This window comes from Ananas comosus, linkage group 2, assembly GCF_001540865.1.
Source record: "Ananas comosus cultivar F153 linkage group 2, ASM154086v1, whole genome shotgun sequence".
NCBI lineage: Eukaryota > Viridiplantae > Streptophyta > Magnoliopsida > Poales > Bromeliaceae > Ananas > Ananas comosus.
The window spans coordinates 1,629,820-1,657,650 of NC_033622.1; the positions used below are offsets into that span (position 1 = coordinate 1,629,820).

The following is a 27,831-nucleotide window of genomic DNA, read 5'->3' on the forward strand; positions in this document are numbered from 1 at the left end:
ATTTTTTTTTCTTTCTAAATAAGAGATATTTATAAAAATTAGTATTTTTATTTGACTCTATTAATGACTTTACATAATGTATAATTTATACTAAACTATGAATTCTCAATAATTTTGCTGACGTGGCATGTTCTCCTTAATTTAAAATTTTTTAATGTTTTGATGTATATTTTCTCTCTCTTCTACCACGGCACATCCTCTCATCTCTGGTTTGCGCCTTCCTATCTCCCCAAACAGCACGTCCGCTCATCTCCCTTCTCCCGAATTTTTTTTTTTTTTTTTCATCTTTTAGCCTTCACGTCCCCCCATCTCCCTTCCTCTCTCCCTCCTCTCCGCTCCCCTCTCCTCCCTCCCTATCCCTTCCGTCACCCACCACCTCTCATCCTTCACGACCTTGCCTCCTCGGAGGTCGTACATCCTCATGCCTCTTCTCAGGTTTTTTTTTCTACTCTTCCTTATCCTCTCCCATTCTTATCAGATTTTTCTACTCTCCTTCTCTCTCCCTCTCTATCTCTTTCTCTCTCTCCCAACAAACCCCTCCTCTCCATTTTCTCCCTCCTCCTCGGTCCTTCTGCCGCTGGGAACCACCTCCGCTTCTCGCTGCTGCGGACCCTATCGGGGAAAAGCTCTGTCAGTCCAATTGGGGCACCACTGCCGCACCCATCTCCTCCTCCTCTGCCGCCGCCAGGCGACACCTCTATGAGAGTTATTGCTGAATTTGTGTAGGAGAAAGTGAGGGGATGTGAGCAATGGCCGCGGCAATGGCAGCACGGGGCTCCGGCAGTGGAAGGTTGGACAAGGAGGCGATGGATGCGGGGAACAGGTGAAGGTGCTCGAGAGCCATCTTCCTCTTCCTTTTTTTTTTTTCTTTTTCCTATTATTTCCTTCATTGCAAACATTGGTTTTATGGTTTGGTTTTAGGTTTGAGAGTTCGAAGAAAAGACGAAGGCCTTCTGCTGGTAATTTGGTTGTTGGTATTAAACTCCAATTTTTATCATTATTCTTATGCAGATTTGTATTTTTTTGTGAATTTTTTGTTGTTGATATCTCCTAAAAATCCAAGTTTTATCATTTCTCTCTTATGCAATTTTTTTTGTGAGTTTCTGGGGTTGTTGGTATTTTCCAAAACTTTGATTTTTATCATTACTTTTATGCATTTTTTAAATTTTATATTTGTGAATTTAAGACGTAAATTTTGAATATTATATTATTGTTTAATTCCTGTTGATATGAGTCAGTTTTAGGTATCAAGTTGAGATTTCTATGTGATTTATAGGAATTGTTTGAGCTGGGTTATCTCCTTTGTGGCTAAAAAATGTATCTTTGTTGTTGGGTTGTTTGTCATTGAATCATCTGAATATAGTTATTTGTATTTGTTGTTTAGGCAATGAGGTTTAAGAATTTTTTGTCCTTTTTTTTAGTTGACAGTGTGTGGAAATACACTCAACTGTTTGTCATTTGAAATAAACCTCTCTTATAATTAATATCTACTCTGCTTTTGATTATTTTTATATACATTATTTTTATCAATCAAATTAGATGTTTCTGTTAAATTCAGTAGTGATTTTGTTAAATTTATCTCCCTTAACTTTTGCTTTCATGGGCAGTTCTTATAATGTATGTTGTACGATAGGATTTTTTTTTTTTTACTTTTATTGCCTTAAATTATTCTTAATATCCCTTTGAATGTTATCTTTAAGACCACACTAAGCTGTTACTCAAATAAAAAATGCTTAGGATGCTTTTTGTGTATATGAAAAGTAGTGCAAGGTAGAGAAGGAAATCATATGCAAAGCACTTAGTTGAATCTGTTTGTTTGGGGCCTACTGAAGCAATGACCTAGATACATTCATGTGTGAATAGGTACACACAAAAAGAAAAAACTTCTATATAGGCGCAAATATATGCACAGACACAATATTAGTATGGATATATGTAAGTTATTTTCTGACCCATTACTTGGTCCGTTACTAACCAAAAGTAATCTTCAATTATCTAAAACAGGTTAATCTTGCATCGATTAATCCAGACATTTTCGAAAATGCCAATCTTTGGTCTGGTCAATTAGTGAAGCTTCTAGAACTCAGGCTTGTCCTATATACAAGACAATTAATAGAACCTGTTACATACAAGTTTTTGCAGGAATCCAGCTGGGCTAGCAAGCTATACTCTGTACAAGTATGGCAGCATTACTACGGATCTGGAGTCCTATAGATGTGGTACCTCACAATATTTTGCTTAAGCATATTCAAATTTTTAATAGTTAATTACAAATTTAATTTTTGATACTTGATCGCTCTCTCAGTTTTGTACACAGAATTTTAATTTGAATAATTTAGTGCTGAAATTTGTTCAATGAAATAATAAAGCCTTTCAATTAATCTACGGTAGGAAATTGGATGACCAACTTAATTTAATTCCAACGTCTCAATTTTGTCGTTAATGATGCTGAGATTGTCATGCAATCAATGGCAGAGTATGAGAATACCGGAATTTCTACACAAATAATCTTCAAGGATCCAATTGCAGAAATCAAAACCAAAATATGTGTTACATGTTCATCTCTCTTTCAGCTTGCAACGTTAAATGGCTTGGAATTCGAGGAGATGATCTGCATCTTATCCCTGAAGAGTTGTTGCTTGAGCTTAAACCACGTATCTTCAAATAGCTAACTAAAGATTGGTATGGTAGATCGAGAACTAAATAATAGGGAAGTTATATCAACTTTTACCCATGAAAGTAGGAAAACTGCATTGAAATGAACAATGAACCAACGATGGTCCGAGCAATTTCCTTTGGGTTGTTGTGCATGTCTTCAAATAGCTAACTAAAATTTGTGTGCTATGTGTCATCTCCAACAATGTGAGTCTAATTCATCCTTTGATTAGGATTTCTTGGATTTCTTTTGAGTGCTTCTATTCTCAATTTCTGTACTTGATCTCTAAATTATGGCTTCTTTTGAATTGAGTTTTTGGGAGTAAATTTGTGTCTTATTGATAGTTATTTGTTGATCTAAAAATAGCCTAATTGAGATCTTTTGCATTCTTTGGGATATTACGAAAAGATTTAAAAAAATTTCTTTTTTTTGTTATGGTTGTAATATATAACTGTGAGAAGGGAGTTAGTGTCCTTTCTCTACGGATGGACCTAATCAATATTTTGTTATCTTATAGCTGGAAATATATCTTTTCATTTAAATTTTATTTCAAATTTGTGCATGTTTTAAAGTGCTAAGTGACTTTATGGTGTCAAGACTTTGATTTGTTCATTTTTTTACTCACATGTTGACTAGATTTTGTTCTTTTTAATACCTTTTTTTTCGCCTTTTGTTTGGTTGCTGCTAAAATATTTTAATTACGTGATGATAAATCTTAACAAAAGTGGCCTTTTATTTAATTTTGTGTTGGATATTGTAAAAAATGTGATCCTTTTACAGGTGTACCCAGAACTGCACATTAGGAGCAAAAAATTTTCCTGGGGGTGAGTGCCCTGATACCTTATTTTATTTTGTCCATGATAATTTGGAATGGATTGTATAACTTGGCTCTGTGGTAATTATTGATTGGATATTGTGATAGTACACTGTTGATTTATAAGGTTTCATTGTGCAATTGTTATCTAATTATAGGAAAAACTTTTGTCGCTAAGGGATGGTTAGCATACAAGTGTAATTATTATCAAATATAGAGATTATGTTGTTTGTAAGAAAGAAGGCTTAGATGATTCTCTGTTGACAATGATACCAAGATTTGATTATGGCGTCTATTATTGAAACAATGGAAGGGCTCCAATTGTTTTGAATGTAAAATGTTGGGCAATGGACATGTCAAGAGAAATGGCAAAAAATGATGCATCATTCATCAGATGTTCATCAAGTTTTTACGTCTCATGATCAGGGTAGATTTGATACTGATTTGATACTGATTTTGGTTTATTAAATGTATGTGTGAATGCAATGCGTTTTTATTATAGTGGTAGGACATCTATACATATGGTCTATCACGAATATGTGTGATAGTATGTGGAATGATATATTAGCGTTGTGACCTTTGGCGCTTGAATAGTAGCATGATTTCTTAAATTTTTGTCTTTACTATAGATTACTTGATACTTTCTCTTCAAATAGATAAACAAGATGTTATTGCGTATTAATAGTTAGGAGTTGAAATGGGTGATTGCTTATTGTTGTTGCATCTCTGCACCTCTTTCTCTCTAGATATGCTCATAAAGACATAATAAAGCAGATAACTAAGATAACTAAGCACTATGAAAAAACACTAAAACTAAATGTTGCATGTTACTGCATCTAACTCTTTATTTCTCTTGGTTCTTGCTAAATTTCAATAAAAAGAATTCTTCTTCGGATGAATTAAGAGGACAAGAGTGTAACCTATTGAAAAATGTTAATAAGCCCCTGTGACACTGATTAATGAACATTCATTCTGATATAACTATTTTAATATTAAAATCTTTCATTTTTCTGTGCCACTGTGTACACATTGTTCGTTATCTTTTCTTTATAAGTTATGTTCCATACATCTACTCTTTATTGTGCATTCAGATCTCCTATTTTAAGTACTTATCAAACAATAATATAATATATGTATACATTTATACAGATTACTGAACTTCTTCAAGCCATAGGTCGCCGTATATATATATATATATATATATATATAAAACTATTTCTTTTAATTTATTGTGTTTACTGTTTGCTAAAATATATTTTTTACTTATTTTATTTGTTTATGAACTAAAGTATCTTACAATTTTGCTTTTTGCTTTTTTTATATATAAAATAATAGTATTAACTGTGTTTGGTAGTTCTTCTCTTACAACTTTCTCATCCTTACAATCGATTTAGCAATAATATGTGTACTAGCAATTACTGTTATTTTATTGATATATTATTTTTTCTATACTTTTTACTAAATTATTATTTTATAATTTTTTATTAATTAATTATTATAATTATTGTCCGCCGCATCGCGCGGGGTTACTTAAGTAGTATAATAATTGTGAACTTAAAAATCGCACTCGCTGCAAAGCGCGGCGGCACTACCGTTATACTTTCTCTACTGCTGTCTAGTTCCGTCGATCGAATCTCTCCACGAGTCGCCCTCTCCTTCATTCCACCGAACGCAGATAGGGGTGGAAACGAGCCGAGCTCGAGCGAGCTTATGTCAGCTCAAATTCGGCTTGAAATTAATTTCAAGCCTAAATCTAGGCTCAAGCTCGGCTTGAAATTAATTCGAGCCGAGCTCGAGCGAGCCTAATTTCGAGTCGAGCCGAGCTCGAGCTCTAAACGAGCCGATTGAAATTGTCAACATTATATAATCAATAGTTTAATTTTTATAGAACATTACCTATAATTTTATGCAACATGTTCAATAATTCAAAATACAAAATAATTGTAAGAAATGTGAGCTAGGGTGACTGCCTGACTAGGTGAGGGTCAGAGAGAGAGAGAGAGAGAGGGAAAAAAATTGGGGATTTGGGAATTTGAATGTTATCATGTTTTAGGGTTATGTGCAATAGTAAAAGTCTGAAAGAGAGAGTGTGTTATGTAAATTTAGAGTTGGGCTCAATTGCACGGTTGTACTTGTTGGGTTTATTTTATGGGCCAACAATAATGGCCCAAATTAAATTAAAGCCTATATATAATTAAAATACATTATATATATATATATATATATATATATATATATAGAGAGTTGAGCTGGAATACTATCGGTAGCAAACGGGCTCCGTTGCCACCCATTTATTTTCGATGATGGAGCCTCCAAATTGACGATCGGTACCGTTAAAAATGATCTATACCACTTGAAGTATCTAGAAATCAAATTTCATGTTTTTCCGATATTGTTCTCTCGTTCATCAAGTGGGCGTAAAAATGAACGGTTGAAAATGAATATCCTCTAAAAAGTGATGATAGGAATTTTGTAATCAAGATGGAGAGTGTAGATCTTGTTCTAAATAGTTTAAAGAATTTTCTAACCAAAATTCAATTGATTTGGATAGTTTTACACCGTTAAACGAGAAAACACCTCACATCGACTATTAAAATTACAAATTTTGAAACCTTTGATCATTAGGTCAATGATATCGAAAATATTTGGAATTTAATTTCTAGATACTTTAAGTGATATAGATCATATTCAACGGTACCGATCGTCGATTTGAGGGCTCCATCATTGAAAATAAATGGGTGGCAAGGGAGCCCGTTTGCTACTGATAGCATTCCAGCTCAACTCTATATATATATATATATATTTTCGAGCTTTCGAGCTTTTCGAGCCTAATTCGAACGAGCCGAGTAATACTCAAGCTCGGCTTGAAATGAATTTCGAGCCTTTTATTTTGTTCAAGCTCAGCTCATTTAATTTCGAGTCGAGCTCGAGCGAGCCGAATATCGAGCCGAACACGAGTCCAACGCGAGCCGGCTCGCTCATTTGCCAGCCCTAAACGCAGATGTCATCTCGGTCCCCTCGCCTCCTCATCCGACCGTCCATCTCCAACCGCTTATCTCCACCCTTCCTCCACCCCCGCGGGGCTTCCAGAGTCCGGCTTTTTCGTAATTTCACTTCCCCCCCACCCTGGAATCCTCTACTCCCTTCTTATTATTTAATCTCCCCTTTCTCGGCCCTTCTTCTTCGCACTATAAAGCAAGCTTGCTGAACTACAGTTCAGTCTGTCGGCTGTCGGCTACAAAGTTTTAAGAAAACTGTCGATTTATTGGTGCAACAATTTTGCAAGAAGGAAAGAATGGCGGGGGCGGGGAAGAAGGGGGGGAAGGCGATAGGGATCGACCTGGGGACGACGTACAGCTGCGTGGGGGTGTGGCTGCACGACAGGGTGGAGATCGTGCCGAACGACCAGGGGAACCGGACGACGCCGTCGTACGTGGCGTTCACGGAGACGGAGAGGCTGGTGGGGGACGCGGCGAAGAACCAGGCGGCGATGAACCCGCACAACACGGTGTTCGACGTGAAGCGGCTGATCGGGCGGCGGTGCTCGGACCCGTCCGTGCAGAGCGACATGAAGCTCTGGCCGTTCAGGGTGGTGGCCGGGCCGGGCGACAAGCCGCTCATCGTCGTCGCGTATAAGGGGGAGGAGAAGCGGTTCACGCCGGAGGAGGTCTCGGCCATGGTGCTCGCCAAGATGCGCGAGATCGCCGAGGCCTTCCTCGGCCACCCCGTCGACGACGCCGTCGTCACTTGCCCCGCCTACTTCAACGACTCCCAGCGTCAGGTCTCTCTCTCTCTCTCTCTCTCTCACCAATCCGGACCTGTTTACTGCTCGCAATCCAGCTCGTTGTTCGGTTTCAACAAATGAGCTCGAGATCGATGGTTTAATAAACAAGACGAATACAAACTGAATTTTTAAGCACAAAATCTTAATATTTTCCTCTTACTCTCTCTTTCTATATATATATATATATATATACATACATAGAGAGTGAATTATGCTATAAATAGCATCAAGTTGCTGGTGCTATTAAGTTTTCGATTCTTGAATAAAAAAATATGTGATTAGAATGATAATAATTTTAGGTTGAGTGAATGGTTTGTTGAATAGTATAATTTAATGGATATTCGATAATACTAAACATTCGATTATACTATTCAACTAAATACCCACTCAACTCTAAGGAGCCCACATCATTCGAACCGCATATCTTTTAATGTAAGGGCAGAAAACTTAGTAACACGAAGTCATTGTTGCGATTAATAGTATTTCAGCCTAGTTCTATAGATATATAGTCCGGCTACTATGCTATTAATAGCGCGACGTATTTGGTGCTACCAAGTTTTTCGCCGTTCGCCGTTAGATCTATTCTTTTAATCATTCTCACCTGTTAAATTATATTATTCAACCAACCACCCACTCAACCTATGGAGCCCACATCATCCTAACCGCACATCTCTAAATCCAATGACCAAAAACTTGATAGCACCAATGACTTGGTGCTATTAATAGTTATTAGTCTAGTTTTATATATATATATATATATATATATATATATATATAGTTCGGCTACTATGCTATTAATAGCACGAAGTACTTGATGCTACAAAATTTTTCGCCGTTAGATCTATTCTTTTGATCATTTTTATCCGTTAGATCATACTATTCAACTAACCACCCACTCAACCATAGGGAGTCCATATCATCCTAACCGCACATCTCTAACCGCACATCTCTTAATATGTGAGTGAGTTGAACTAGAATATTATGAGCAGTAAGTGAGTTTTGATGTTACTGATTTATTGCTATCAATTTATTTTTAATGATTTGACATTCAAATCATCGATGAATAACATCGTTGTACGTAATTTATTGATTTATTTTAAAATTTGGTAAAAAAATTATAAATGATGACTTTTTAGATTCAGCTTTGAATTTTGAATTTTGAATTTTAAAATTTTTTTTTAAAATTTGGGTCTTGTTCGATTTTTGTTGTAATTTTCAAAGCCCAACGATTTTGGGTTTGGATTCAAATTTTGGTTTCAGCAGCCGGGGTTCGGTTTGGGATTTCGAATTTTTATCAACCCTGTTCCGTAATCCGTAATCGACTGGTTGATATTCCTACTCTGTTTTTCTATCTAGCTGTAATTTTTGTTATTTTTTGGGACTACGTGGGTAAGCGACTACACTATATTTACAATTGCATACAACTGATGATACACCTACCTGCAGGCAACGAAGGACGCGGGGACGATCGCGGGGCTGAATGTGATCCGGATGATCAACGAGCCAACGGCGGCCGCCATCGCCTATGGCCTGGACAAGAAGGCGGGGGGCCGTGCCGCGGAGCGCAACGTGCTGATCTTCGACCTGGGCGGCGGCACGTTCGACGTGTCGCTGCTGACGATCGAGGAGGGGATCTTCGAGGTGAAGGCGACTGCCGGGGACACGCACCTGGGCGGCGAGGACTTCGACAACCGCCTGGTGAACCACTGCGTGGGCGAATTCAAGCGCAAGCACAAGAAGGACATATCCGGGAACGCCCGCGCGCTACGGCGGCTGCGGACCGCCTGCGAAAGGGCGAAGCGGGCGCTGTCGTCGACGACGCAGACCACGATCGAGGTCGACTCCCTGTACGAGGGGATCGACTTCTACTGCACTGTAACCCGAGCCCGGTTCGAGGAGCTCTGCATGGATCTCTTCCTCCGTTGCATGGAGCCCGTCGAGAAGTGCCTCCGGGATGCTAAGATTGACAAAGGCCAGGTGAAAGACGCACTAACAAACTAATAAATGAAATTAATTGTTAGAGCGGGAAATTTAATCTGAATGTTGAGCTTGTGACTTTGGTCAGGTGCACGATGTGGTGCTCGTCGGCGGGTCGACGCGGATCCCGAAGGTGCNGCTCTGTTCATGACGTTGTGCTTGTCGGTGGGTCCACCAGAATCCCACGTGTCCAGCAGCTGCTGCAGGACTTCTTCAACGGGAAGGAGCTCTGCAAGAGCATCAACCCGGACGAGGCCGTCGCGTACGGTGCCGCCGTGCAGGCTGCAATCCTGAGCGGCGAGGCCCACGAGAAGGTGCAGGACCTCCTGCTCCTCGACGTCACCCCGCTCAGCCTTGGCATCGAGACCGCGGGCGGCGTCATGACCACTCTCATACCGCGGAACACGACGATCCCGACGAAAAAGGAGCAGGTCTTCTCGACCTACGCCGACAACCAGACCAGCGTGCTCATTCAGGTTGTTTAACAACTAATTACTCGACAAACTTACATTGTCAGAAAACGGTTTTAATTTTTCATATATTTGACGCAGGTGTACGAGGGTGAGCGTGCGCAGACCAAGGACAATAACCTCCTCGGCAAGTTCGAGCTCAAGGGGATCCCCCCCGCGCCGCGCGGCGTGCCGCAGATCCTCGTGACCTTCGACATCGACGCCAACGGGATTCTGCACGTGTCGGCCGAGGACAAGACGGCCGGGGTGAAGAACCAGATCACGATCACCAACGACAAGGGGCGGCTGAGCAAGGAGGAGATCGAGAGGCTGGTGCGGGAGGCCGAGAAGTTCAAGGCGGAGGACGAGGAGGTGAAGCGGAAGGTGGAGGCGAAGAACTCGCTGGAGAACTACGCGTACAACATGCGGAACACGGTGCGGGACGAGAAGATCAAGGCGAAGCTGCCGGAGGCGGACCAACAGAAGATCGAGAAGGCGGTGGAGGACACGATCACCTGGCTCGACTCGAACCAGCTCGCGGAGGTCTCGACAGCAAATTTTATACATCTCGCGACGTAGTACCAATTTACGATTGTTAGTATAACAATTTACCGTCTGCTGCAGGTCGACGAGTTCGAGCACAAGCTGAAGGAGCTGGAGGAGGTCTGCAATCCTATCATATCGAGAATGTATCAGGACGGCGGTGGTGCCGGGCCGGCCGGGATGGGCACTGATGGGTATGGCGGCAGCGGAGGCGGCGGCTCCGGTGCCGGCCCAAAGATAGAAGAGGTGGATTAATAGCTTTTGAAGCAGAAGTGTTAGTGTTACTTCAAATACAATGCATTAAAATGACTAGGGTCTATGGTGAAATATAATGTGTGATGTTTTGGTTTTTTTTTTTTTTTTTTGTAAGTTTTTCTTTTACTGTGTAGCTCTTGTGTGTGTGTGTATACTGCATAATAAGCTTTTGGCATGTAGGTGCTTTTTGATTAGTGGAGGGAAAGTATATATAGCTTGTTGTTTTAGATAATTTTATTGTTTATTAATTTTTGAATTATCCAACATTTTGTCTTGGTCAATTTTGGGCTGAGTAATAACTGGCCCAAGTGAGTCCAAAGTCCAATTGTCGATTTGGGCTAATCAAGATCAAATTGAGTAGACCCGAGAATATTTGGGTCGGGCACGATACGAATATAGTGATACGACAATTCATAACAAATGCAAATCACAGAAATATTTAAATAAAATTTTATTTTAAATATATTTTAATTATATATTGACTATATATAATAATATATTTAGAATAATTAGAATATCTGAATTATATTAAAGAATATATATGAATGTACATTACCTTGTATAACTATTTTAAATTTGTTTATAAAAAAACCAATCCTTTAAAATTAATAATTTAAAAAATATCAACCAACTATCATCACTAGTCCCAATTAACTATTTTCATTAAAAATTGCGTCAATTATTCTCCTATTATTATCATCTCAAATTGGTCCAGCAACTTGGAATCGTTATTGAATTCAGCTATAAAATTTTATAAAAATAAAATTACACATGAAGTTCACAATAAATTGAATAAAATTGCTTAGTAAACTATCAATTTTAATTATAGTAATAAAATAAAATATCTATTTTATCTAAATTTTTATTTTTAAATTATAAATTAAGTAGATGTTGAGATATGGAACAAGTGGCACACTAATTTGTTTCGGAAAAATTCTATAATTTAACTTACTAATTTTTTAAAATTTTTAGATCTATTTAAGACGATGATAAAGTCGGGAACAATAATTAATGTAATTTATATAATTTTTTATACACAAATTAATTGAGTGAGCAGTACTCAAAGTGCAATGAGATTTTTTTCTTATAATTTAATCAAAATTTTAAAATAAAACAACTATGAAAAAGTCAACCTAGAGCTTCTTATAAAAATTGACCAGGCAATTGGATCCATCTCTTTCATGGAAAAGTCCGACCCGTGATGTCAAGAGGGACAATAAAACCCTCTGTTTCAAATATTTGATTGATTTGGGAATCAAGTTTTTTTTTTTTTTTTTTTTCTTTTTTTTAGCTAAGTATAAAATTTCAAAGATCAAAGTTTCTTGGACATTTCTCAGCTTATTAGGATTTCCAATAAAGTTGATATCACCTTGTGTCGAATATAAATATTAAAAATATTATTTTTAGTAAATTTAGCTGGTAGAGATAATTTAACATGATATTAGAACAGGAGGTCTCCTAATATTTTTAATTTTCTCTCATTTAATTCAAGTTCATGTCACGAACCTAATAAAAAGTCTCGAGTCTAAACAGAAAGTCCATGTCTTAAACCGAGAGAATAGTTTTGAATAAATTAGAGTTTATATAAAAATTACTTGCCTTCTCCTTTTTGTTTGTGTAGTTGTAGAACTGAAACTTTTTCAACCAGTCCTAACAGAAAGTGAATAACGTAAAAACTGCAGTTGTGAGAGGTGAATTAGTATTTTAATTTTTTTGGTAATTAACTTTATTTAACGGTAAGCTAAAGCCAATTATGCTAAAAAACAATAGAAGTGTGGATTTACGGTCGAAAACTACTTCAGCCCTCTTTATTTTCGATAAAACAAACGCACTAAAGCCAAACTCAAAAGCACAATTTGAATAAGGCGCATGAAATGAAGTTTTGCTTTAAAACTTAGGCTCCGTTGCAAGGAGATTGCACTACGTGCGGTGAGAAAGAACAATAAAAATTATCTTGTTTATTTTCGTACGTAATATTGCGTTACGCATATCGCGATTAGTCGATTATGATATATTTTCTGCAGCCTCATCGGAAAATGCAGAATCATATCCCTATATTTTTTTTTCTCAACTCTATTTTATTTAATAATGTTAGATAGATCTTAATACAAAACTAGACCTTAATTGTCACGAATTTGGACCACTCGGCCGCGCACATGCATGAGTTGATAAATTTGGTTTTTGACGCTTCTAGAAACGTTTAATACAAGCCTCCGTTAACTAGGAGGAAATTTAATTCCTTCTAGAAACTTTGTCACCAAAACAATTTTTTAAGTTTCCAGGAAAGATGACACATCTTAAGTCCCATGTCACCTATTTGACTTTGTTGCGCTCCGGAGTTCAACAGCTGCTGTACCTAGGGACGAAACTAGAAATTAAGATTCGAGGTGGAGTCAAAATTTAAATTTGATAGAAAAAAATTCGACCTCAGATAGTGAAAAAAAAAATTTGTCGAATTTACTGAGTAGTCATTACTAGCAACAATAACGACAATATGCTTAAAGAGAAACAAGACTGTAAGAGTTGACGGAAAAGAACCAAAAAATTCGGAAAAAAATTGAGAGACAAATTTTATTAAAAAAATTAATTCGGCCCCCTCATATTAAAATTTATAATATTTTACTTTTTATTATAAAGGACTTCTACATAATGTTAAAAAATTTAGGAGTCGTGGCCACAGTGGGCCCCTCAATGGCTCCGCCCCTGGCTGTACTATCACAACACCTTACATTTTGAGAAATCGACCTGTGAGCATCGGTCAGATTTAATGTGTCTACTTAGATAATAATAAATATTGATCGATCTGCTGATATGTATGCTCATCGTTGTCGAAATATCACGTTTTTTTTCGTTCTACCGGTTCGTCCAAGTACTTAGCCTCTTATCTACGTATTGGAGAGGGACCTTCTTCCAATCACTTTTGCAGATGGTTCTAACATCGGTCCCTCTCCAGAATCATACTCGCCTTCCAGAGACGACGCTAGCAGAGACGGACTTTATGCATCTTCCAGCCATCCTTTTTTTATAAAAATATCTGCTGTAGGGATGCTCTTCTTTAGAACCAACCATCGTACTTAAACGAGAGTTCCAGTGAGATACGTTATCAGTATATTAAGTGTTAGCCGCACATGCATAATAATTACGATGTTCAAGCAGAGGAATCTCTATCAACTGCTCTAAACAATGGTGGTCATTTTTAAGTCGAAAAGTCTAAACAATTAACTATCCAAAATTTGCGACTTAGTTCCCTTTTTTTTTTTTCAACCTATGGTTTCTTTAATTTTAGAAAAATCTAATAACTACTACCTAGTCTAGTTAATTAATTTGGTTGTTGTTTGAGTTGAATTTTTTGCACATAGGGGTATACACAATATTCGTTCCGTTTCAAACTAACGAGTCCTGAGTTCGAGTCGCGATTAATTTAAATAAGCATAATTAGAGAGAGATTTACCAAATTAAATTATTCACTTGTAAACCACAAGCTTAATTATAAGTTACTAAACAAGCCAAATTATACGTGGTAGGGTTACTAAAAAGAAAAAAATCAATAGGCTAAGTGCCAAGTTGCATCCAAAATAATATTAATTGTTAATAATTACATCAATTTAATTAAATCAAATCAGGTGCATTATATTATTTGTGGACTATATATTAGTAATATTTTTTTCTCTCACATGATCAGAATATATTCTTAATCTCTCGAATGCTTCGCTCGAGTTTTTATAAAAGTTTATGTTTGAGTAGTACAGCTTATGGTATCTTTTCCACAAATTCAGGAGTATTAAAAATTAAGGTAAATAAAAAAAAAGAAGCTAAATTATAGAAAATCTTCATATAAATACCTGTTTTTTTTTATTTTTTTTCGACTTTTACGAATCTATATTTTATCATCTTAAAATTTTAGAAATATTTTCGAGAGGGTACGATATTAATGGAGAGGGCAAAATAACTAAATCACTCTTATTTCTTCTATAAGAAAAAATATTTTTAATATATTTCTGTTATTTTGAAGGGTATTTTCAGTATAAATTATCAAAAATAGACGGAATAGTGATGGAACCCCAACGGAGGGTTGCTAAATGCAATAACTTGAAATGTTGAAGAGTAAAATGTAGGTTTTCGAAAGTTGGAGAGGAAAAGTAAAAAAATAGATATTTATAAGAAAATTTTTTATAATTTAGCCTAAAAAAATATAAATTTGTAATTTATGATTTTTTCACTTTTAAAATTCAAAAGTTTTATATTTTAGAATTTTTTGTGAGTGCGGACGTGAAGGGCTTTTAATAAAACAACGTAAAAGACGTACATAATTTATTTGAACTTTTGCTATCTAATTTTTTAAAATTTTGATTTTGCCATCCAACTGTTCAATTTGTTTGATTTGAATTAGTCAATATTACTGTGACTCCAAATTTTAAATATATTGTTCATCTTTACAAGTTTAACTAATATATTTTGTGCAATTCTTGCAAATTTTAAAATCAAAAACATCATTATCGACTTACTTAAATCAAACAAATTGTAAGGTTGAATAGTAAAATAAAAAATTTTAAAGATTTGGCAGCTACTTCAAAATAGTCGATAGTTCACACAAGTTTTTTATATTTTTTCCATAAAATTATTAAAAATACTGTTATCTGATAGCAAAACATTTAATATTTTTTTTACATCTTTTAAATAAGAACAATAATTTCTTATACAATTTTGCTTTCGAAGTAATTAATTACTTAAATTAATGACTTAAATGGGTTCCAAACTCTCACTCCCGTTATTTTCAAGGAACTTGTATTGCACATTAAAATAATAACTTTATGGTTACAAAAAATAAAAAAAAAATAAAAAACTTTGTTAATAATTTGTATTTGGTATCTAACACCTCATGTGGAAATAATTAATTAATGTAAACCACAACTAGTTGCCCTTTTCTTAAGAACCCAATTCCCAAATCAACGGTCACAAATTTTTGGGACCACTTACTACTCTCTAGGGACCTTTTAAAAATGTATTAAAAAAAGCACAAAAAGGAAAAAAAGTAGGCTATTACTTTAGAACTCGTGTTCTAGATATAATTTCCTAAACCTGGTGTATCATAAAACTAAAATTGTTTTTGAGTTTAGGGCATGTTCGTTTCGCCGGAAGCAGCGAGATTCATTGTATGCGCGATCTCGACTTTATCTTGGTAGGACGCAAAATTCTGTTTCCACTCTATATACAAAGTCGGGATCGGTGCTGACAAATTGTATACTTTTAACTATTCCATGCGTTCGATCTCCGAACTTATCGGTCTCTTTCAAATGTCCACGTTTGTGCGATTCGATGAGATAAGGAGTTTTATTAAAGCAGAAGTTTCGACAAAACAAATATGCCCTAAATGCACGGTAATTTACCGAACTTTTGGTCGTTCGTAGATTTGCAATTCAAACAGTCAAAAATTTTAAACTAACCACTTAGATATATATATTTCGAGTCCGGCTATAATGCTTGTAAAAGCACCAATCACTTTGTGCTCGTAGGTTTTTAACCGTTAGATCAGCACTGTTGATCATTTACACCTGTTAGATTATACTATTCAACCAACCACCCACTCAACCCTAGAGGATCCACATCATCCTAACCACATATTTTTTAATCTAAAGGCCAAAAACTTATAAGCACCAATGTCTTGGTACTTTTAAAAGCATAAGAGCTCAATTCTATATATTTCATCAATTTAAAACGACTGATATCAATCAAATAGTCAAGAAACAATAAAAAGACACGTGTAAGTGACATAAATAATTCTTCTGAATAATCAAATTTTCTTTCGATGGTAAAATTAACCAAAATTTTTATATTCAATTATCGACAAGCAAATTATCATATGCCAGTAACATACATTTCTATCTTTTTTTTTCCTTTTTTTTTAAAAAAAAAAATTTGTTTGTGTTTAGGGATCTCCTACATTTAATCTTTGGGAAACACTAGCCTATAAAGGAACACTGTGGTGTGTGCAAAAATTTTGCTTCATTGAGGAAAAGAACAAAGTATAATGGTCCTTAATTTCTCTCCCCTCTTCTGAAACTTATTGCACAGCATCGTCACCCTATCTCATCCCCTACTTCTTGAGATGATCTTCGGTATAGCAGTTGCATTATATTATAAATATATTTCGAGCCAATCAATTTTTTCTTTTTTTTTTTTGAAAAAAAGGTACAATAATTTTTATCTTTTTAAAAAGATCTACGATGAGATAAATAAACCACAGAAACACAATTTGATTGGTTAAAAGCATGACGACATGATATTACTGTTATATTTTAGATTTTTTTTTTCCTATATAATATTATTGGCAAAAAGCTTAATGACATATATTTGAGATTTTTAAGTTAAAATTTAATTACTTTACATTTTTAGCCCTATGTTGCTCTTTTTTTTTTTTGTGTGGACGGAAATGGCTTTCAATAAATGACTATTCCATTTATTATTTGTCGCGCTGTGTGATGTAAATATCAAATAAAAATTGACGGTGGACAAAACGGTCCCACGAATTTAATAGCTCTAAAGCTATTGATAGTTACAGTTTTTTTTTTTTTCTTAATTTCTACGGTGTGCGAATTTAGTTTGACTCTCGCTTGGAGCACAAAGACGTTACGTCTCTGGCTCGTTTGGTTCGAAAATTAGTAGAAACTAGTTATATCGGAAATATGTACAAATATAAATTTTTGTAAGAATAAAAATATTTTTTTTATTTGGATGAAATTATGAGTATAAGCTGGAACTAGAAAAATTATATTTGGATGGTTATTGAGAATAAGAAAAATAGTTGATGTATAAATAAAAAATAATGATATTACTGCTGTAATTAAATTTTAAATTTTAAACTTATAATTTTAAATTGAAAATTTTAACTTTTAAATTTTAAAATTTAAAATTTAAATATTCAAATTTATAAATTTTAAATTTTAAATTTTAAATTTAAGACTAAATTTAAATTTGAAATATATAAAATATCAAACTTAAAGTTTAAAAATTTATAATAATAAATTTAAATTTTAAACTTTAAAATTTAAAATTTATAATTTATAATTTATAATTTTAATTTTAAAATTAGAAAATTTAAATTCTAAATTTTAAAACAAAACTCTCTCTCTCTCTATCTCTCTCTCTCTACCCAGTGGGTGGGAACAACAGTTCCCACCTCTTAAGAGGTGGGATCAATAGTTCCCACCATAAACATTTCTTGTTTGGGTATAAAGGGAATAGCCCTCTTATCCCCCTTTTATACCTTTATCCCTCTTTATATTCGATTCAAACGGAGTGTAGAGATATTTGTTTAAATATTTTATAAATACACGACCTAAATTTTTTAGCTCGAAATTTTTTCAGCTCGAAATTTTAACAGGCTGAATATGAAAAGCACTAAATACTTAGTGCTTATACGTTTCCCACTATTAAATTTACTCTTTTGATCATTTTTACCGATTAAATCATATTATTCAATCAATCACCCACTCAATTAATTTTTAAAAAAATTATCATCCTAACCTACTTTCCTTAATTCAAGGACCGAAAGCCTACAAGTATTAATAACTAGTCATTTTTAAAAGCATAGAAACACAATTCATATATATATATATATATATATAATTTAGATTTTAGGCCAATCAAATAATAAGAAGATCTATATTTTATAAATTAAAATTATTAAATTAAAATTAAAATTTTTAATTTTTTATTCAGCAATAAAATTGATAATTTCACTTGTTGCTTGTAAGCCATCTCAAACCGAACATAATTTGTATTTTTGAAATCATGCTTTAAAGGATCAGTTTGTGTTTAGCTCATTTAATAAAGGAAAATTTTCAAACACCCTCCCGGGATTTCGCACTTTCTCATTTTAGTACCCTATGGTTTAAAGTGTATCAAGTTAGTACCCTGTGGTTTCGCACTTTCTCATTTTAGTACTCTGTGTTTTCAAGTGTATTAAATTAGTAAGTATCATGTGGTTTTATTTTTCTATCAAGTTAGTATCCAGTTGTTTCAATTTTCTCCTTTTATTATTAATTTTAGGGTATATAATTTAATGAATATTAAACCACAGGGTACTAAAATGAGAAAATACGAAACTATAAGATATTAACCCACAAAGTACTAACTTAATATACTTGAAACCACAAGATACTAAAGTGAGAAAGTGCGAAACTACATGATACTAACTTGATAAACTTTAAACCACGGAATACTAAAAATGAGAAAGTGCGAAACCACGAGGGTATTTGAAGTTTCCTTTTTAATAAACAAACGAAAATGCAGTGGTCCCAATTAGCTCATGGTCAGCTCGCTGAGATGAATGAAAACTGGACACGTACAGTAGTCCACGAAATGCGCGCATACACCAGGTTCAGTGAAAAATACCTTGTCATCTTCCTCCCCCTTTCGTATATATATATATACATACATATATGATATCCAATTGGGACAATGACTCAGTAGTTTTAGCTATACTTTTCGCTTTCCCTCGTTCTCGTTCTCGCCGCCATTAAAATTTCCTCGAAGCTCGCTCCATCCATTTCTCCCCACATATATATATTTTTAGAGAGAGAGAGAGAGAGAGAGAGAGGGAGAGAAATGGGGGAGGTGTTCGAATCGTGCGTGGTGGGTCCGAGCGAGGAGACGCCGCGGCACGCTCTGTGGGTGTCGAACCTGGACTCGGTGGCGGCGCGTGGGTTCACGCCAACGGTCTACTTCTACCGGTCCGGTCCGGCCGGGCCGGCCGGGGAGGCGGTGGCGGCGCTGAAGGCGGCGCTGGGCCGGGCGCTGGTCCGGTTCTACCCGCTGGCCGGCCGGCTCGGGGCGGACCGGTCCGGCCGGGTCCGGATCGAGTGCACCGGCGAGGGCGCGGCTTTTTCCGCCGCCCGGTCCGATTCGACCGCCGACGAGTTCGCCCGCGACTTCGCCCCCTCGCCGGACCTTCGCCGGCGCTTCGTCCCCCCCGCCGACTCCGCCGATCCCCCCTGCCCTTTGCTTATGCTTCAGGTTCCTCCCCTTCTCTCTCTCTCTCTCTCTCTCATTATTATTAATTATTATTATTATTATTTTTATTACTATTGGGATTCTAGATCTTTCCGAATATTTGAAAATATTTGTAAAAATTTATAATAATAATAATAATAAGAAATAGGCTGGAATACTATCAATAGCGCCAAATTATTATTACTATTAATTTTTTAGCACTTGAATTGAAAAATATGCGGTTAGAATGATGTGTGCCCTCTAGGGTTAGTGAGTGGTTGGTTGAATAATATAATCTAACGGATAAAAATAACCAAATCATTAAATATAATGGTGGAAAACTCGATAGCATCGGACCCTTAGTGCTATCGATAGTATCCTAACCGGACTCTAATAATAATAATAATAATAATATTTTGGTCCGTAAAAAATATATTATAAAATATTTTTAAAATTTAGATATTAGTCATATTTAGCTAATCTGATAAAGCTAAGTTTGGAATTTTATGCCCTTGTTCAGCTCGAAGTGGGAATTAAAGTGCCCTTTGTTAATTTTTTAAAATTTGTTCAAATATCTTCAAAATTTTAAAATTTGTTAGTAAAATTTAGAGTTTAGAAGAATATTTTAAAAATAGAAGTGCAAATTTTTTAAAAAATTGAATAGTGGTTGGAAATGTAGAAAGAAAAGTTTCTTATTTAATACCTGCCAACTGTCCTAGGCAATACTAGCTCTCTCTCTCTCTCTCAATTGATTTACACTTTTTTTTTTTTTTTGTCCTATATTTATAGGATAAACTATATAAATAGTTTTCGCACTGTCTCTATTTTGTGGTTTGGTTTTTGTATTTAGTTCTTAAATGTAAAATAATCTAATAACTAACTACTGGCTAGTCTAGTGCAGTGTTAGTTAATTCGCGAATTGTTCGCCAATTTTTGAGAAAATGAATTAAACTATTGAATTCGTATTTTCCTGGAAAATTCGCAAAAAAAATGTATTTTTTGGGGGAAAAAAAACCTATTTGCGAATTATTCGCGGCGAATTATTCGCCCAAAAAAAGGGCCCGTGTCCCCCCCCCCCAACAAAAAAAAATCACTATCAAAAAAATTTAATCTCTTATGTATTATTTTAATCTTTTATTTACTTAATTTATTATTTATTTTGAGGTATAATATAGTTTGCTATTTTTTTACTTAATTAGCTTAATTTGTAGTTCTTTTTTCTTATATTCTTAGGAAATATGAATATTTATGCTAATAGCATAAATTTTGAGAGAAAAAAAGTTTAATTTAATAGCCGAATTTTTTATCCCGAATTTTTAATTGATGAACGTATAATATCCGTATAAATCACGTGTCCGAATAATTGACGAATCCGTTTTTTAGCCGTATTTTTCAACAAATTTAAAAATTAGAAGACGAATTTTATCCGAATTATACCCGTACCGAATTTTTGCTGAATCCGAATTAACTAACTATGGTCTAGTGATTTATTATTTGGGTAAACTTTAAATATTATTCCTATAATTTTGTATTTTTTTATTTTAGCATTATGTGGTTAAAAGTGTATTAATTTAGTATTATGTAGTTTTTTTTTTTTTATTTTCGTCAGTCCTTCCGTTAATTTTTCGTTAAATTATATACAAAAATTTCAAATATTTCACATATAGTTTATCAAATATTTGCTTTATTATTCTTTAGTTTTAACTTTGTCACTAATTTAACAAAAAAAATTACTGAAAGGAGATAATAAAAAGAGAAAAATAAAATCGTAGGGTATAAAGGTGATACATTTTAAATTATAGGATACCAAAGTGAGAAAGAACGAAACATAGAAGTGATATTTAAAGTTTTTTTCCTTATTATTTTTAATAATAGAGTTTTTTTTTTAAATAAGAGGTCAAGGATTTAAGGTTCCCCCTACAAGCATGATAAATATTTGGGGAAAAAATTCTAATTTTTTATAAAATAACCAATTAATTTGTAGCCTTTCATTGAAAATAATTTATTTTTTTAGTACACTTTTATAATGTCCTTTTTCTAAGAAGTACTCAAGTGAGTAAATTAAAAAGTATGGAGACTAACTTGCCACGTGGACAAATATGCAAGGACCATCCATATATATTTTGCCCTTAGATTTATTATTACTGTTCTATAATTTGTTTTTAATTTTTGACCTAAATATTCTATATTTTATTGATTTGGGGGTGTTTAGTAGAATAATTTTTTTGCTTAGAATTAATTAGCATAAATTGCGTTTTAGCTCTAGAAATTTAATGATATTACTCCGTATTTTGTATGTTCGATTAGCATTTTCTAATTTTAATATTTTATTTTGGGTTTTGTTTAATGAATGCTTGGGTGTTTATACTTTATAATGATAGTTAGCCATGTTACATCATTGACTTAATTGGAAAGGATTAATTACTTTAACTAGCAAATTAATTTGGTCGTTTTAGGTCCCAAATGATAATTCATACAAAATGCTCTTTTTTTTTTTCATTTATAGAAATAGCGATTTGGAAAAGCAATTTTTTATTTAAAAGCATTTATAAAAACTTTTTTTTGTAATTTTTATTATAATTATATTAGGAGTTTCATATTAGAGTTTCTGTATAAAATAAAATAAATTAGGAGTTTCATATTAGAGTTTTTTTAAAAAAATTTTTGGGGTTTAGGGAGCTTATAATGTTGTTTATTTTTTAAAAAAATATTGTTATTATAAAAATAAAAGAGAACTTGTTTAAGAAGCTTGATTAAATTGTTTATTTTTATTTTTCTCTTTTATAAGATAACGTTTGAAACAAGTTAGTGGAAGAATACAATTCCCCCTAGACTTTTCTCTTATAGCATTTTTATTAGTGTATGATTTAATTGACTAGTGCAGGGTTTAATTAACTAATGAAGGATTAATTAATGAGATCTCGAATCTGAGTACGTATTAGTGTTGCTAATTTGAGTTGAATACACCAAAATGACTTTATAATTAATCTCTACTTTAATAAGCATTAATTAGAAATAATTTAAAAATAATCTTAACATATTCAAAAACAAAAAAAAATAAAAAATAAAAAGGAAGGTTGAAATTTATAACTTTGAATCAGTAGTGTGGACATGTTTCTTTTAAATTATTTAAACGAGAATCTTAAACTTTTAAATTTAGAAATTTTTATTCTGATATTATATAAAGTAATTAATTTTTTAAGTACTCATCTATGCATAGAAGAATAATAATATCTTTTATATGGGAATATTTTGTCACCAACAAAGAGGGAATAAAGTGTGTTGTATTAGAATTTGATTTCTTAGTAATTACTTAATAAAAAGGAAGAGCATATATACAATAAATATATTGGTGTTTTCAGAAATATTCATTTTTTAATTAGGATATTATTTTTATCTTTAAATAAAAATGGTTTGAAATATATAAAATTGTATATAAACTAAAGTTGTGATAATTGTAATTAAAGTTGTACATTGGAATATATGTATACATGGAGTTTTGGGACTTTATAATATACTCTTCTTGTTTAATCTTTAAAGTCAACTCCAAACAATAATCTAAATTAAAATATTTATAAACTTATAAGAATAGTTGAGCTAAGTTGAAACATTTTAATGCTTCATAATTGAATAGAGCATATTCTTTGGGTACAATGTATAGAGAAAATGATAGTTTAGTAATGCCTATTTTTATCATTTAATATAGTAAATAAAAATAAGATAAAAATCTATTGTGCTCACCCTCAACTATCTCTTATTTTCATATGACTAAATTGTTAAAAATTTCAATTTTGTTATTTAATTTTTTAATCTCCTAAATTTGAATCAGTTAATGACTTTTCAACTTTAAAATTTAAATATATTGTTTGTCTCTACAGATCTAATAAGTATACTTTATGTAATTATGTAATTATAAATTTTGTATCGAAAAAGTCATCAGATGGCTTGAATCAAACAAACTGAAAGACTTTGTGTTAAAATTAAAATTTTAAAAAATTAAATAATTATATCAAACTAGTCTATAATTTAGAAATGAACCGTACAATTTTAATGTAATTAATGCAATAAAAAAGTTAAATAATTATTGGTAATTTATTATTGATTAAAATAGTTTCAATTTCTTTTTTTTATGATGATAAGGAGAGAGAACTAATAAGTTGAGTAGAATTGCGGTTCATAACAAATCCAACGATAAAAAATTTAATAATAGATATAATGCTTAGATAAATTTAATCAGATCGAAATTCGTGAGCGTTGTAACTGAGCTTTTAACTGCGAAAGTGCGCTTTTCTTATTACCACCTATTTTTGGGATAGAGGGACAAGTGGACAAGTGGGGACACACTCATTTATATTGTGGTATCTTTCATTGATTGAATGTCACATCATTCCATGAGATAGCTTCTAGATGCTCCCCCAAAGTTTTATTTTATTTCTTGGCCTAATGATATACCATTCATTTTTATAATATTTTATGCTCAATGATTCCACGAGAAATAATAAATAAAAAGGTACTATTTGTACATCTCATTACAAGTTTAAATGTATGGAGATCTCCTCCACTATATGCCATTTTGAAATAGACCTCTTCATTTTTACTTTTTTTTTAACTAAAAATATAGAGAAATTATTTAAGGTAAAATATATATAAAATTTATCTGAACTATGGACTATTTATATTTGGCCAGTCAATCTTTTAAAATTTTAATTTTACTATACAGTTTTTCAATTTATTTGATCTGAGTCAGTCGACGAAACTTTGACTCTAAAATTTAAATCAGTCGTTTATTTCTATAAGTCTAGTTAATATATTTTTTGCAACTCTCGTAACTATAAGTTTATTAAAGTAAGTAATTTATTAGATACATCACATTTTTAATTTATTGAAATCAAATATATATTTTTTAATGATTATTAGTACACAATCGTGTACATATATACTAATTTAAACCTAACAACCATGAAGTCACCTTATATATGTACAGAGACATAGAGTATAGAGGTTTTGATATTTATAAGTCGTTTTTTGTGGTAGAGTTTTCAAATCCACAATCTATACTGTTAAACATAATTAAGAAAATAAAATGCTCAGAAATCAAATTTTATAAAATTTTGAAGCTAAAATAAAGTGTAGCGAGCGGATATAAAATGAACGATTAAATCGAACGACCCGCACAAATAGTTTATAGGGTTCTTCAATTCATAATCGAAGTTATTGATTCTCTAAATTATATTTAACAGTATAAATTGTTGATTCGGAAGTTGTACTATTAAAAATAACTTATGAGTACAAAAATGATATGAGTCGGACTCTTTTTACGTATATATAGAGAGAGAGAATTGGGTTGGAATACTCTTTAATAGTATCAAGTTGTAGCTGCGATCCAGTTTTTCACAATTAGATTTATCCTTTAATTAATTCCACCCTTTAGATTGTTGTATTTTATCGACCATCCACTAAATCGTGGAGATCATTATCATTCCAATCCTATAATTTTTTATCCAAGGGTTAAAACTAGATATGATTCATTAGCCGGATACTATTAAAAGTATTTCATTCCGACTCTATATATATATATATTTATATAGAGTTTTGCTAGAATACTATCGGTAGTAAACGGCTCGGTTTACTACCAATTTGTTTTCGATGATAGAGCTTCCAAATTGATGATCGACACCGTTAAATATGATCTAAACTATTTAAACTATCTAGAAATCAAATTTTACACATTTTCGATATTGTTCTCTTGTCCATCAAGTGAACAGAAAAATGAATGGCTGGAAATAAATATCCTTTAAAAAGTGATGATACAATTTTTATATTTGAGATCTAGAGTCTAGATCTTATTTTAAATAGTTTAAAGAATTTTTTAACAAAAATTTAATTGATTTGAACTCTTCTATACCGTTAAACGAGCAAACGCACCATATCGGCCATTAAAATTATAGATTTTGTGACCCTTTGATCGTTCAGTTAGTGATGCCAAAAAATTATGAAATTTGATTTCTAGATAATTTAAATGGTCTAGATCATGTTCAACGGTGCCGATCGTCGATTTGGAAGCTCTATCATCAAAAACAAATCGGTAGTAAACCGAGCAGTTTACTATCGATAGTAGTCCAGTCAAACTCTATTTATATAATAGATAATTGAGTTAGGGATCTCTTTTTGCTATTATATACACTATAAACAAACACAGGCTAAATCTTAGTGGGCCGATTTTTATGGGCCTGAATTTGGCCTCATTTTGTTGGTCATTTTTTTTAAAAAAAATTAGAATAAAATTTTTAACTTAACTAACTAGAATAACTGTTTTGTGCACTCAGGTGACATTCCTGAAGTGCGGGGGCATGGCACTAGGCTTTGCCATCCACCACCTGGCCTTCGACGGCCGCGGCGCATCCCTCTTCATCCAAACCTTCTCCCGCATCGCCCGCGGGGCCGACCTCGCCTCCCTGCCCCCGCCCTTCTTCGACCGCACCCTCCTCCGTGCCCGCTCCCCGCCCTCCGTCCTCTTCGACCACTCCGACTCCACCGCCTTCTCCGACAGCAACGCCAACAATGACAACACCGCCGCCGCCGCCGCTATTGTGTCGCCGGTCGTCACGGCCCACCTCGCGCTCTCCAAGTCCCAGCTCCAGTCCCTCAAGTCGCGGTGCGGCTCCGCGACCGGCCCCGCCACCCCGCGGGTCTCCACGTTCCGCGCCGTCGTCGCCCACGTGTGGCGCTGCGCCTGCATCGCCCGCGGCCTCGCGGGCGATGTCCAAACCGAGTTATACCTCCCCGTCGACGTCCGCGCACGTCTCGTCCCACCACTCCCCGCAGGGTATTTTATATTCATCACTCCTTTTGTCTTAGACTCAAAATACTTTGATAGGCTGAATACATAAACTTTAGATCTCTCGTCTCTAGAGAATAGTGCTTTAATATTTTATATTCGACAGGTACATCGGCAACGCGGGGATCCGCACGAAGGCCGTCCTGACCGTCGACGAGCTCATATCGAGCAGCTTCGCCGATATCGCCGAGACGATCCAGAACGCGGTCGACCGCGTGAACGACGACTACGTGCGGTCGTTCATCGACCACCTTGACACGGCGGACGCGAACACCCTGTCGCGGCGGGGGGCGCTGCCNATTTTATATTCGACAGGTACATCGGCAACGCGGGGATCCGCACGAAGGCCGTCCTGACCGTCGACGAGCTCATATCGAGCAGCTTCGCCGATATCGCCGAGACGATCCAGAACGCGGTCGACCGCGTGAACGACGACTACGTGCGGTCGTTCATCGACCACCTTGACACGGCGGACGCGAACACCCTGTCGCTGCCGCGGACGAGCCTGTGCGCGATCAGCTGGCTCGGGATGCCGATGCACGACGCCGACTTCGGGTGGGGGGAGCCGGAGTTCATGTCGCGGGCGCAGATGTACGGTAGCGGGTATGTCTACTTGATGAGCACCCCCGGAAACGAGGGGGGAGTCTCAGTTATACTGGGGCTGGAGAATGAGAGCATGAGGCTGTTCAAAAAGATATTCTATGAGGAGCCTGCTTGTATAGAGGGGTAAAGTTCGAATTGTGAAAGAATTACACGAGCGCGATCTCAAACTACTACTACAATTTGAGCCGCTCCTACAAATTTATATAGTAGTGAATCACGAGGCGCAATCGTGCGTTGCCTCGCGATGCGTGATCAGCCACGTATGCGGTAGGTGTTTCTATTTCAAGTTGCTCTCAATCGAGACCGGTCGGCGCTGTCGATTGATTGCTGATCATGTAAACTTGGGGTTTTAGTCATGTACTTGGGGCAACTTTTACTGTTTTTGTGATCTTTTAGAGAACTGATATGCTTTGTAATAATTTTACAGTAAATGGTTACACTTTTATTTGTGAGTATTTACAAAAGTATAAAGCTTAAAAAATAGATTCAGCCATTCCAAATACATGAATTTTAGAACTAAAAATTAAAGAACATACACTAGCATCGTATTATTTCTTTTAAAAAGTTGTGAATGAATGAATCTGATAGCTTAAACTTTGTAGGAATATATTTGTTATTCGATATTTTTAGTGAAGCACGTTTCACCGTCGAATAATGAGATTATAATGTTTTCTTTTCGATACCGAGCAGAAGCCTCACCCACATCGAGAGAGCGCAACAAACAACATCCAAAGTTGGATTTTGGACCAGGCTGTTCTGGGCATGTTCGAATTGGAATAACTACAAATACGTTACAACGATCTCGGTCCAAAATGATCTAAGTCGGATCGTATCGGAGCGTGTCAAATTGAGAAATCATGTCTCGGACTAGGTTAACCGAAAAAAACGAAAAGCTCCGGCCTCGGTTGGCTTAACTCGCTA

General features: G+C 34.7%; 2 protein-coding genes and 1 pseudogene across 8 annotated transcripts; all 3 read left to right on the top strand.

Annotated features, from left to right (window-relative positions):
• Positions 193 to 3,808, top strand: LOC109706875. 6 transcript variants are annotated; one of them, XR_002215336.1, is made up of 4 exons: positions 193 to 829; positions 922 to 974; positions 2,005 to 2,219; positions 3,437 to 3,808. XR_002215336.1 is itself a non-coding variant. In XM_020227891.1 (4 exons), the coding sequence occupies exons 1-3, from the start codon at positions 750 to 752 to the stop codon at positions 2,212 to 2,214; spliced, it is 333 nt and encodes a 110-aa protein (XP_020083480.1). In that variant the 5' UTR covers positions 193 to 749; the 3' UTR covers positions 2,215 to 2,219; positions 3,437 to 3,808. The 6 variants fall into 6 exon arrangements, 1 of the variants encoding a protein (XP_020083480.1); XR_002215337.1 differs by having other exon boundaries at positions 922 to 970; XR_002215338.1 differs by having other exon boundaries at positions 922 to 959.
• On the top strand, positions 6,751 to 10,691 carry LOC109725643 (heat shock 70 kDa protein 5-like). 2 transcript variants are annotated; one of them, XM_020254902.1, is made up of 6 exons: positions 6,751 to 7,251; positions 8,701 to 9,231; positions 9,320 to 9,367; positions 9,423 to 9,707; positions 9,783 to 10,223; positions 10,305 to 10,691. In XM_020254902.1, the coding sequence occupies exons 1-6, from the start codon at positions 6,766 to 6,768 to the stop codon at positions 10,476 to 10,478; spliced, it is 1,965 nt and encodes a 654-aa protein (XP_020110491.1). In that variant the 5' UTR covers positions 6,751 to 6,765; the 3' UTR covers positions 10,479 to 10,691. The 2 variants fall into 2 exon arrangements, with proteins under 2 accessions (XP_020110491.1, XP_020110501.1); XM_020254912.1 differs by lacking the exon at positions 9,320 to 9,367 and having other exon boundaries at positions 8,701 to 9,226; positions 9,370 to 9,707.
• On the top strand, positions 18,909 to 27,367 carry LOC109706912 (annotated as a pseudogene).